Below are 12,251 nucleotides of genomic sequence, written 5' to 3' on the forward strand. Positions count from 1 at the left end.
CACAACAAAAGTCGCCTCAAGGCGCTTCATAGATACAGAGAAAAACCCAACAATCATATGACCCCCTATGAGCAAGCACTTTGGCGACAGCCTACGTCTATTGCAGCATAACGATTCAGGGTCACCTGGTCCAGCTCTAACTATATGCTTTAGCAAAAAGGAAAGTTTTAAGCCTAATCTTAAAGCCTAATCTCATATGTGTTGGCATTAATTTGTTCATATGAATAACATAAAAAATGTAGCAAAGGCTGGTGGCATTAGAGTACGTATTTAAGAAAAAGGAACAACTTTTGTTGTTTTTCGTTTTTGTCTAATTTCTTCAGTGGAAAAACAAATGGTAAAAATAGAGCATACTGGACTGCTAGCATGTAATTCTCATAAGATGTAATTCTGTTACATAAGCAGATTTGTTTCGGCAAAGAAATAAAGAAAGTACTGGGCTGCAAATTACATTGTTCACCCGACAGCACAGGCACTTTGAAACTGAAATTAGAAGCACTAGCAAAAACTTCGGTCCCTTCAGTATTTCAAAGTTGTATTATTTTCTGTGTTATTTTCTCACACTTGTGACACTGAAACAAGTACTTCTCAGAAGCTGCCACTGGCTACTTTGTGTGTGTAATAACAGAGGTGCTGACCTGTTCTTCCAGAAGAGCAACTCAGTGTGAGGCGTGGGGTTTCTGCCTTCCAGCAGAGCCTCAGAGGAGTCTTTTTTGAGGATAGCACGGATTTGATGGCTCCACTCTATCACTGCAGACTCCAAGGAGTGGATGATGCTTTTATCCACTATTTCCCCCCTGTGATGTTTCACAAGTAAAGCATTTTAGAATGTATGAGTTGGACAAATGATGCATTGACACGATCCTTTGTGTCACAGCGGGTCTGCTTACCTTTTGTCCGTCTCGAGGGCGGCTCGGTCTATTCGCTCCGAGCCCGCGGGGAGAGGCAACAGAGTCTTTCCTTGGATTTGGCCAGACACCACAAACACACTGTTCTTAAGGGAGTGGACATGACACTTGATATCCTGTACCACAACCTGTGGCCACTGAATGTAGTTGTTGCTGTTGGAGAGCAGTGGAGCTATAACCTGAAGGAGTTTAAGGAAAAAAAATGTTATGGACTAAACTTTTAAAGTACAGAGTGACAGCAGCATTAGGAAAAGGACTTAAAGTTTTAAAAGTACTCATTTGTCTCAAATGTGGCGTGTAAGTTAACTATGGACTGACATTAGCAATTATTATAGCCCCGTCCATCATTAACGTTACTTGTAACAAAACTTTTAGGTCATTAGTGTTATGCATATTACTGTTAAACAATTACTTTTAGCAAACAATGTCAACCATTTAGGTACAATATTAGTTTTGGTAACGTATTAGCTAATATTTTCAATTACAGATTTTAAATTACATTTTTAATTTAAGCATTATTTTTAATAACACTGACTTTTTGCTATTTCAATAATTTGGCTGTTTTGCTTGGCGAGGTTTGCTTGCTGGTTTTCCCTAGAAATGCGTGGCTGTAGCTCAGGTGGCAGAGCAGATAAGCCACTAATCAGAAGGTCGGTGGTTCGATCCCAGGTTGCCTCCTGGCTGCATACCAAATATCCTTAGGCAGGACACTAACCCCATGTACCTAAGTACTACTTATCCACTTGCTACTGAAATATGTGCTGTTTTAAGCATAAAAAGGAATAGTACTTTGTTTTTGGACCACGATGAAAGCGGTCATTTAATTTGAACCCTCACTCGCAGCTCTGCATGCTTGCTGCAGTCTAGGTAGGAGGTTAATGTACTAGGTGGTGGTAAGTAGGGCTTCATGCACCTAACAATCATTAACGTACCCTGCTCTGTGGCTTACCTCCTCAACTAGAAGAGAAAACTGGTCAAGTGGAGCATAAGACAGGTCCCCGTAAAACAAATTCTCCTTCATGGATTCGGGACTCAGTGTGGTTGTGGTTCGCTTTATGAAGTACACCGCCTTGTTCTTGGAGTCGCCAGTGAAGGAGGAGGCGGTCTGTAGCTGTCCTCCTGCAGTCACAGACACCACCAGAGTCCTCTGCTCGGCTTTGTCCAGGAACTCCTGCAGCACCTGCCTGTTGTCCTCGCTGGACACGCATTTCTGCCATTTGTCCTGTTTCAGTTTAAGAGTCCTCAGGACGCATTCCGCTATATAGTCCAGTCTCTCGTCCTCAGCAGCAGGTGACTCCCTCAGGTCCTCCATGTGCCCGGGTCAGTCACGTTGACTGTATGCACTGATTGTGTCTCGGCAACCATAGTAACGCCGTGTTTTGCATCAGGCCGTTGCTTGGGGAACACGAGCGACTTGGAGCTGATCCAGAACATCCCTCAGTCCATCCAGTTGCTGATTGACACCCATGTTCCCTGACAGGCTTTCAGTGGAAAGTTTCTCTGGCTGTGGCAACGACAAGCAACACACCTGAGATAAATGCACCTGATACATTCAGTAAATAACTATTCACTAAAGCCAAATCCACTATAAAAATGGCCATGATAAAGTATAAACCAGCAAGGGCGCACAGACGAAAGCGTCTTCATTTTAGGTAACATATTTAAACATAGCAAAAAGCATCAGAACCAAAATAAATTTACTGCGTAAAACATTCAAACTTCTTGCAGAGTGACTCTTTAAACAAATGTGATGTAGTAAACCTGAGCGGTATCCGTGTGATGGAAGAGATAACTGGTGTTTAAAATGAAGCACGTTTGCAGATTCATAAGTTCTGCAGTTGTAGCTAATGTGTCCTGTATGTTAAACCGCTTCGCATACCTATTAGTATTCGAAGGGCAACTTCCTTCTGGGTCATCAAAGACTCTGGAGTGGATGTTTCAAGCTGCGCCCTGTAGGGTTAAGCTGTGATGAGCACCATTACTTTTCTACGTGAAGTCTGCTTTAATTGATTACATGCAGAGGATACAGGATGTTTACCTTCTCGGAAAATCATCACGATTATCAGCGCACTGGATATGTTCGGACGAAATATGAATCCATAAGTAACCTGTATGAAAGTTACTATTTATTAACCCTTTAATCTAAATGATGTAAATCCTGATGGTTTTGTGAAAACTCTCGTTTTTGGTTTTGCCCTTTCGTTTATTAGGAAAGATGCGATTGCCACAGCTGACCACAAGGTGGCAACACTGCACTTACTAGTCAAAGGCCTGTTCCAAGAAGCTTCAGGTTTTGTCTTTATGTTTACTGCATGCTCCACACTTTGTGTATTCCTGAGCAAAAATCTGACATCCTGCCATCTGAACAGACTGCAGGTCTGATATGAGAAATTCCAAACGTCACTGCTGCACTGGTTTCTTGGAAGTGGTCTTTCTGTGTGTCCTCTGTTTGTGGGATATGATCAAACCTCACAGACTGAACGTGGACCATCGTGCTGCTGTTTGACAGGATGTGAGGCCAGCAGAGGAAATGAGTGTGTGCTCTGTTCATTATTCTCCTGTGGGATGTGGAACAGGATTAGCAGCAAAATGACATCAAACACAGCCTCTGACGTTTTATCCTATGTAGGTGCATTTTGTGCCGGGCCACCTTCAAGCACAGTGTGTGCGTAGGCGTGTTTAGGTGTGAGTTTGTGTGTACGTGCATGAATAAATATGCATGTGTGTGACCAATTGTGAGTCACTCAGACTGTCCAGCTAAACTAAGGAGTTTCGCTTCTTATGACAGAGCAAAAAGAGCTGCAGAAGCCAGACTTTCCATTTCAGAATCACACGAACCGCCTGGTCCCTGATATGATGGAGCTGCTGGCTACATCCACTTGGGTGGCTGGACACTGGGATACATAAACCAGGAATGTTTCCCTCAACTGGATCTTTATATCAGCGAGGAGGATGAAAGTGAGTCTGTTACAGTAAAAAATCCCTAATGTTGCTGATCAGTTACTATTTGTTTCTGGTTATCAAGAAGGGATCAGAGTGGAAAGACAAAGAACATTCATATTTACACATTAATCTAATACATACTAATTAACATTCATTTATCTGACAGTCTTGCAAGCTTCAGAGAAAGTCTGCTTTGCATTTAGAGGTTTGATCAGCTCAGGGGTCGGCAAGCTGCGGCTCTTTTGTCCTTATACTGCGGCTCCAGGAGGTTTGGGAAAATAAATTAGAAGTATTTAGCTGAAGTGTATTTTTTTTATTTAGTTCTTTTTTAACTTGTAGTTCTAAATTGGAAGATTATTGTGATATTGAAATATAAAAATAAAATTGTATTTTTTTATTTTTCATCGCTCAAAATAAGCGTCACACTCGCAGAAGCCGGTATACCCACCAAAACGCCGTGCATTTATCGAGACTTACAACCCCAGGTAGGCCAATTATGGATCTTCGGATCCACATTATGTCAGCAGCTGTTCTCCACCGTGAACTATGTTAAAAACAAACACCGCTCACGCTTCACAGACGACAGCTCACAGTCCTGTGTAAAGATAAAAGTGACTTCGTACAGCCCCGATTTGCAGACGCTGTGTGCAGAGGTTCAGGAGCAGAAGTCCCATTGTAAACATATCACGGCAGACCTGACGATGTTTGCATGAACATGCTTTTCAGCATCTCTTTATTGACCACTTTTCACACACGGTTGCTGTAAGCATACAGCCGGCTGTAGCTTTTCAGCTCACAGCCCGACACACACCAACACAACAACAGAGACGTTAAGGCGGCGAGGCGTGATTGCAGGTGCCGCTCAGGTGCGTCCGCCTCCCCTGCAGCGGCGCTGCAGACCACGCCCCGCCACACACATTAACCAGGTAAAATACATATTTTACCTGGAAAAATATCTATTTTTCATTTTTTAGCAGCATAGTGCTTTTTTTTCCCAATTATTTTTTAAAAGTCAGGTCAAGGCTCCAAAAGCCCAAAGGCGATATAAGGGGGGCTCACAACAGTTTTTGTTTGCTACATGGATCATTTTAGTTCATGTTGGGTGTCTTTCCTTTTGTTATATTTCTTTAAGAGTTCAAAATGTGTTAATTACATAAATAAAATGTAACTTTCTCTGTAGCACTTCATGGATTTCATAAGCAACACACCTTAGTTGTTCACACAAAGCATAAAGGTAAAAAAAACAAACAATATATACAGTGTTATCTTCATTTTAGATGTCAAAAAGTATTTGCGGCTCCCAGTGTTTTCTTTTGCGTGGAAACCGGGTCTAAATGGCTCTTTGGGTGTTAAAGGTTGCAGACCCCTGGATCAGCTAGATCAGTTTTGCATAGGATGCATTGTTAAACAAACAAAGTTGACACACATAGGAAGACGGTTCGCGTAGAAGGATTCTATCCACTTTAAAATAGAAGATTGCTGTATTTCAGTGGTTGGAAAAAAATTCAATGGATTATTTGTGATATTTGTGAGTTAGAGAGCAAAAGTAAACACAGAGCAGAAATATGGGGAAAGGATCAGAGCCACAACAGGCAGTGAAAGTCCAGGTTTTTCCACATTTTTGACAATTCATCTGTGGCATGTCTCCTCAAATTGGCATCTTTATGCTATTACATACTGAAGTCGCTTCAGTCAATATAGTTCTAAACTGTTGTCATTCATCAGACAGTAATACGTGTAGTTTTGGGGGGTAATTTAACAATTTCTGGTCTCATGTGACACAAAAATGATTCCAAGTCATTCAATGTTAGATATACAGACTCTGGAAAGGCTTAGGTTGGCAATATTCTGAGTTAAGCCATCAAAATCAGTATCACACAGCTGGGAAGACTCTGGCAGTCTTTATGCAGCCCATCACACACACTTTTGATGGCTTGCTCTCAATAATGAGAGATATATTTCAAAAAAAATGAAGATTTCCAGTTTCAGCTTATTGCTGCCATCATACAAGCAGCTCACAGCTTGTCTTTGGTATTTTGCAGACAGAAGCTTCATGTTTGTTACTGCAGCACTTGAATCTGTACATGTGATACACAATAACTGCATTCACACGTCTCCACTCCATGCTTTATAAAATGTGTTACTTTGTGCTGCCGTTGCTGTTTTTGGAGCTTATTTTTTCAGATGACTACAAAAAAATCAGTTTGAAAGGGCGATCAGGCATTTCTATTACACTTTCTTAATTTTAGATATGAAACTGTTGTTGTAAACACAGTAGACCAGTAGAGGTCAGTAAAATCCTTAGATTAAATCATGTGAATGCTTGCAGCCAAGCAGGAATAATCAACACTCACTAATAAAGTTATATAGACTTCCACAGAAAATATCATACACAACTGTATGAATAAGGCACACGCTCGTCCTAAGGTCTTTTGGCACACCCCGATAACATCTGTGTTCATGTTAGCTTAAGCTCCAAGCATAAATACAGATTAATAAACCAGTGCGGGGGGGATATGTAAACCTATTGTATGATTTTAAAGCTTTGTTGTGTTTCGTTGGCATCAGTTGGCTGTTTAAACTTACCTTGTTCAGCTTCACATAAAAGTCTTGTAAACAGGTACAGTAAAAAAACGCCTTTATGAACTTGTTAAAATTCTTCTTTCATCATCTATAATTTGCCGGTCCCTCTTTCTTCCTTGTTTTATTGCTTTCAGATGTGTATCAGCATCAGTATGAGAGCGCCCTGCTGGATGAAACTCAGGAGAAATAACACTTTTGGTATTTGTCCTAAACGATCCATCGACACATCCTCATTCCTCTGAAATAAAGCTAAACTGAGTTCACAGACTGAAATGTGGCCAAGTGTCTGAAGAGCAAGTATGTTCACAATTGTGAGTCACTGCTTTTTTTTTATGTATTACCACGCATGTTATCTTACTCATACAATATTAACAATGCAGGACTTTGCAGACATTCCTCATTTTCGTACTTTAGCTTTTACATGACTTCTTCTTGACACGTGTCCAGGACGTCTGGTCCTGACTCCAAATCTCTGTGCTGATTCACGAGTGCATGGTCGTCTGTAAGCCTTAGTTGATGTAAAAAAAGTATGCACACACACAGTCCAAGTTGATGAGACATCGTCATTAGCTATGGATAGATTCTCTTTTTATTATTAACAATTGAAATTAAAACAAGTATCAAGAAAGGATTTTTGTGTGTCTCTTGTAGTAAGCATGCCACTTTTACCTGGATTGTATAAGATTACAAATGATTTAGTGTTACACAAGAAAAATTCAGCGTGTGTCTTTGAAACAGTCTTAGAGTCTGTATCTGAAATGTCAGTTTATAGTAGAACCACTTTGGAATTGGTTTGGTATCCTCCAATCAGGCATTTAGCCACTGAAAGTCATCAGCTGTGCTGTTGGTCTCTTTAGAAACATGTTTAATGGAATTATCTTGGCAATAATGTCGTACTGTGTGGAACAGCTCATCCATGACGCTTGTGCTTTATTTTTAGTGAGTTAATGTCTGGTATTTTCATAGTTTGGTAGTGTATGGACATAGCTTTCTAACAACAGTTGAGAACTTAGCTCATACACTGGTGATTACTTCTTGTTCTGAAAAATAAATAAATAGTTAAAAATAATAATAATAAGGTGGCAGTGCCACAATGCCAACAATGACGGGTGAAAATGTGGAGGCCAGAATCTTTTAGATCCATATTCTATGTGTCCATGGGCCAATTGTGATGCGTTGGATAAATAAAGTCAAAACAATTGTAGTTTATTGTAAAGTAACTAAACAGAGCAAAGACGTGATTTAGAGTAAAACTGTCCAACTGCCCACCCACTTTTTACTTTGGACAACAACTAAAGTTAGCCTGCCAATCAGCAATGCAACACACAACTTTTCACTGAAGTGAGGCTAGCACAACACGACACCGAATCTACAAGGTGGGTCATTTATATGGATACACTGTAATAAAATGGGAATGGTTAGTATATGTGACTTTTGTTTTTTCAATAGGAAGAGGGCCATGTGACACATCAAACTTATTGGTAATGTCACAAGAAAAACAATGGTGTGCTTGATTTCAATGTAACTTTATTCGTTCATGAGTTATTTACAAGTTTTTGACCACTTGTAAAATGTGTTCAATGTGCTGCCCATTGTGTTGGATTGTCAATGCAACCCTCTTCTCCCACTCTTCACACACTGATAGCAACACCGCAGGAGAAATGCCAGCACAGGCATTCAGTATCCGTAGTTTCAGGTGGTATCTTCACACCACAGACAATTGCCTTCAGATGACCCCAAAGATAAAAGTCTAAGGGGTCAGATCAGGAGACCTTGGGGGCCATTCAATTGGCCCACGACGACCAATCCACTTTCCAGGAAACTGTTCATCTAGGAATGCTCGGACCAGGCACCCATAATGTGGTGATGCACCATCTTGCTGGAAAAACTCAGGGAACGTGCCAGCTTCAGTGCATAAAGAGGGAAACACATCATCATGTAGTAATTTCAAATATCCAGTGGCCTTGAGGTTTCCATTGATGAAGAATGGACCCACTATCGTTGTACCCCATATACCACACCAAACCATCACTTTTGTTGTTCCAACAGTCTTGGAGGGATCCATCCAATGTGGGTTAGTGTCAGACCAATAGCGGTGGTTTTGTTTGTTAACGTCACCATTCACATAAAAGTTTGCCTCATCACTGAACAAAATCTTCTGCGTGAACTGAGGGTCCTGTTCCAATTTTTGTTTTTTTCCCATTCTGCAAATTCTGTGTGCCGATCTGGGTCATCCTCGTTGAGATGCTGCAGTAGCTGGAGTTTGTAAGGGTGCCATTTGTGAGTAGCTAATATCCGCCAAAGGGATGTTTGACTAATGCCACTCTCCAGTGACATGCAGCGAGTGCTACGCTGTGGGCTCTTGCTGAATGAAGCTAGGACAGCCACTGATGTTTCTTCATTAGTGACAGTTTTCTTGCGTCCACATTTTGGCAAATCCAACACTGAACCAGTTTCACGAAACTTAGCAAGCAGTTTGCTAACTGTAGCATGGGAGATGGGTGGTCTCGTAGGGTGTCTTGCATTGAAATCTGCTGCAATGACCCGGTTACTGCGTTCACCAGATATCAACACAATTTCGATCCGCTCCTCACGTGTTAACCTCTTCGACATGTCAATGGCTGTGAACAATCAGAAACTTGTAAATAACTCATGAAAGAATAAACTTACATTGAAACCAAGCACACCATTGTTTTTCTTGTGACATTACCAGTAAGTTTGATGTGTCACATGGCCCTCTTCCTATTGAAAAAACAAAAGTTGTATCCAAGATGGCCGACTTCTAAAGGGCCACCATGGTCACCACCCATCTTGAGGAGTTTGCCCCCTCACATATACTAATGTGCCACAAACAGGACTTTAATATCACCAACCATTCACATGTTATTACGTTATATCCATATAAATGGCCCACCCTGTATAACAAGAAAGCAAATTGATTTAGGGGCCGTTTTTTAGTTTCCGGGCCTAAAATTGCAACAGTCATTCGTACTCCAACAGGTCCTTACGTGCAGAGCACACCATTTTCTTGCTTTTGTATTGAGGTTCAGACACTTTTGTGTTACTTTCGTACACTTGAAATCTGTTTGAGAATGTGTTGAGATTTTCTGGCAAATTGCTTTAGGTGGGACATAAAATTCTCAAAAGGGAAAGCACTTTAGACACAGTATAAAGGGTCAAATGTTCAGTAGACTGGAACATAAACAACTACATGGATTTCTAACAATCTAAATCAGATGATATGTATTTTTGACATTTTGATGTTTGGTTCTTCATTTCCTTTTTGTGCTACCAGGGCATGCTGTGTGTATAGCACAAAGCAAATTGAGTCACCATCCATAAAGTCATACTGGTTAGTGAACAGCCTTTGCTTTACTGTTGCAGGGCCGCTATGTAAGCAAGTGAAAAACAGTGTAAACCATTGTTGGGCAACAGCTGGACAACCTCTTCCATAAAATCCTTCAAGAACTGATTGACATCATGAACTTTCTTCTTTCATAAAATTATCAATAAGAAAAGTTTCCTGAGATATGAATTAACCCACTCAGAATGTTCAGAGGTGAGCATGTCAAATAAAATCCACAGCATCATCGACAAAAGTACAGTGAAGAAAACAGTAGATCAGGGATGTCCAACTCCAGGCCTCGACCGCTGGTGTCCTGCAGGTTTTAGAGATCACCCTGGGTCAACGCACCTGAATCAAATGATTAGTTCATTACCAGGCCTCTGGAGAACTTCAGGACATGTTGAGGAGGTCATTTAGCCATTTAAATCAGCTGTGTTGGATCAAGGAAACGTCTAAAACCTGCAGGACACCGGCCCTTGAGAGTTCGACACCCCTGTAGTAGATTGTAACGTGAATATTTTAAGCAAGTTTGCAACACAGGTCAAAAACATCATTAAAACACACATAGACATGTTCTACTGAGATGACAGTTTGACCTCAAAATGTTAGATGCATTGCTTTGTTTGAATTTACACCAAATCTTATCTATCAGTCAAATCAGTTTGCATTTCTATGAGCAAGCAGAGTCTGGTTTGCTATCAACCAGCTATACTTGCCAACATGTTACTGGAAAAGAGTGCTTTACAGTGCTGAAAATGTGACAACATTTTGCTTCTGAAATGAGTGAAAATATTGTCACTGTCAAAATGCTCAATGTCAGCATTAATAAAACATGCATGCATGTCTTTTAAAAACAATAGTGATTTATTTCCCAGTTTAAAACATCCTGAACTAAATCGAACTAATTAAACGGAATAAGCTTTACATTATAAAGTCTTTGTCTTTAACAAGCTAAGTCACAGTCTATCTATTTAATGATAAATGCAGCTTTCTCAGCACTGTGAGACCCAGATGTGCTTCTTGGCATCGCCTCTGTGGTCTCTGAAAGATGTGCACCTGCATAGTTTGACATATGGTTGTCTTTCATTGGTTAGCTGTGCTTGTTGAGGCTACAAAACGTACTCCAATAGTTCCTCAACCGAGATCAGTTTAGCAAATTCTGTAATTGTGTAGACAGGTTTAAAAATAGCAGAGGAAAATGTATGTGTGGTCTTGTATTGTTAAAGGGCCAAAAATCAAAACCGCCATCTCTGGAGGAAAGCACAAGCCATTAGCAGCCCTAACAACATGATCAGATTGCCAGCTACGGTGATAGAAATGATGTCCAGAACAAAGCACTAATGAAGTGGAATGATCAGCACACTGTGGTGGGTCACACAGAGACACTCGGCCTATACCTGCTGACCATCCGCAACATGCCTTTCTAGAGTGCAAAGACGTTAACACGTTCACACAAACCTGCGTGTGGGTGCCGAACCACTGCGCGAACATGTGCTAGATGATGTGTAAACCACATTAATAGCATTGTCAATTACCACAGGAGGGGGCTGGAGTATAACACAACGACAGCTCCTTTTAACACACGTGCCCTCGCAAACCCTCACACACATCTGTGAGATAAACAGAAGTTTAATGCCTGTGCGCCTGACAATGACCTCATACACGGTTGAGGGGAAATGCCAGGCAAAGCCAGCTCCCTCAATAACAGTTCGACACACAGAGCTAAAAGAACTCATTGATTTCAATGGATGCAATTCCAATAAGCAGACGTTGAACACAAGACCGCAAATAGACATCGAAAATAGGATTCGTTTTGCATCCGTTCTCCCTCTCCGCACTCTGCTCTGCTCACCAGCACACATTTCACATTCGAGTCATGTTGCGGGTTAGCTTTTGGACACTGATTCCAAGGCATTCTTGGCAAAGCTGGTTAACCGAGAAATGTGGCGCAAAGTCTAGTCCTGAGGATATGCCACAATTCATAAAGGCAAGCATCTGTTTCAGTAAAAGTCTGGTTCCTGGGGAGTTGCCAGTTGCTGCTCAAACCGCTCACGTTGCCAGGCTTGACGTTTTTAATGATCATGCCCTGACACTGGCAGGACTGAGAACAGCACCTGACACCTGATGCTGTTTGTGCATGAATGTGTTTGAGGAATCTGGCGAATACCTCAGCCTCTTGGGAATGCCAGTAATCCTCAATGCTTCTGAATGATGCTTTTCCTTCACGGTTTGGATGGAGCTTGATTCATTTGTTCACTTCATGTCAAGAGCAGCAGCATTAATCATACTTGACTTGGTTTGACTGAAAGCAAACTTTTTCTTTTAGTAAAATCTGAGGATGAACTATTCAGATATTTGGCTTTTGTACCCAATCTCTGGCAGTGTTTCCTTGTATTTATCAGTAATGAGGCAATGGTGCTTTTCTGAAAGCCTCATCAAACTTCACTGACAACACATTATTGTGCAGCACT

General features: G+C 41.1%; 1 protein-coding gene across 1 annotated transcript in view; it reads right to left on the reverse strand.

Annotated features, from left to right (window-relative positions):
• Positions 1 to 2,233, reverse strand: part of dnah9 (dynein, axonemal, heavy chain 9) — a 206,207-nt gene extending 203,974 nt beyond the window's left edge. The window contains exons 1-3 of the mRNA XM_087845253.1: positions 1,858 to 2,233; positions 891 to 1,087; positions 639 to 797 (exon numbers count right to left, since the gene is read on the reverse strand). Coding sequence (XP_087701379.1) covers positions 639 to 797; positions 891 to 1,087; positions 1,858 to 2,220 — 719 coding nt within the window. The 5' untranslated portion in view covers positions 2,221 to 2,233. The remainder of the gene's footprint in view (positions 1 to 638; positions 798 to 890; positions 1,088 to 1,857) is intronic.
• Positions 2,234 to 12,251: the final 10,018 nt, after the last annotated feature.

Source organism: Neolamprologus brichardi, chromosome 8 (assembly GCF_056152115.1).
Source record: "Neolamprologus brichardi isolate AB-2024 chromosome 8, ASM5615211v1, whole genome shotgun sequence".
Classification (NCBI taxonomy): Eukaryota; Metazoa; Chordata; class Actinopteri; order Cichliformes; family Cichlidae; genus Neolamprologus; species Neolamprologus brichardi.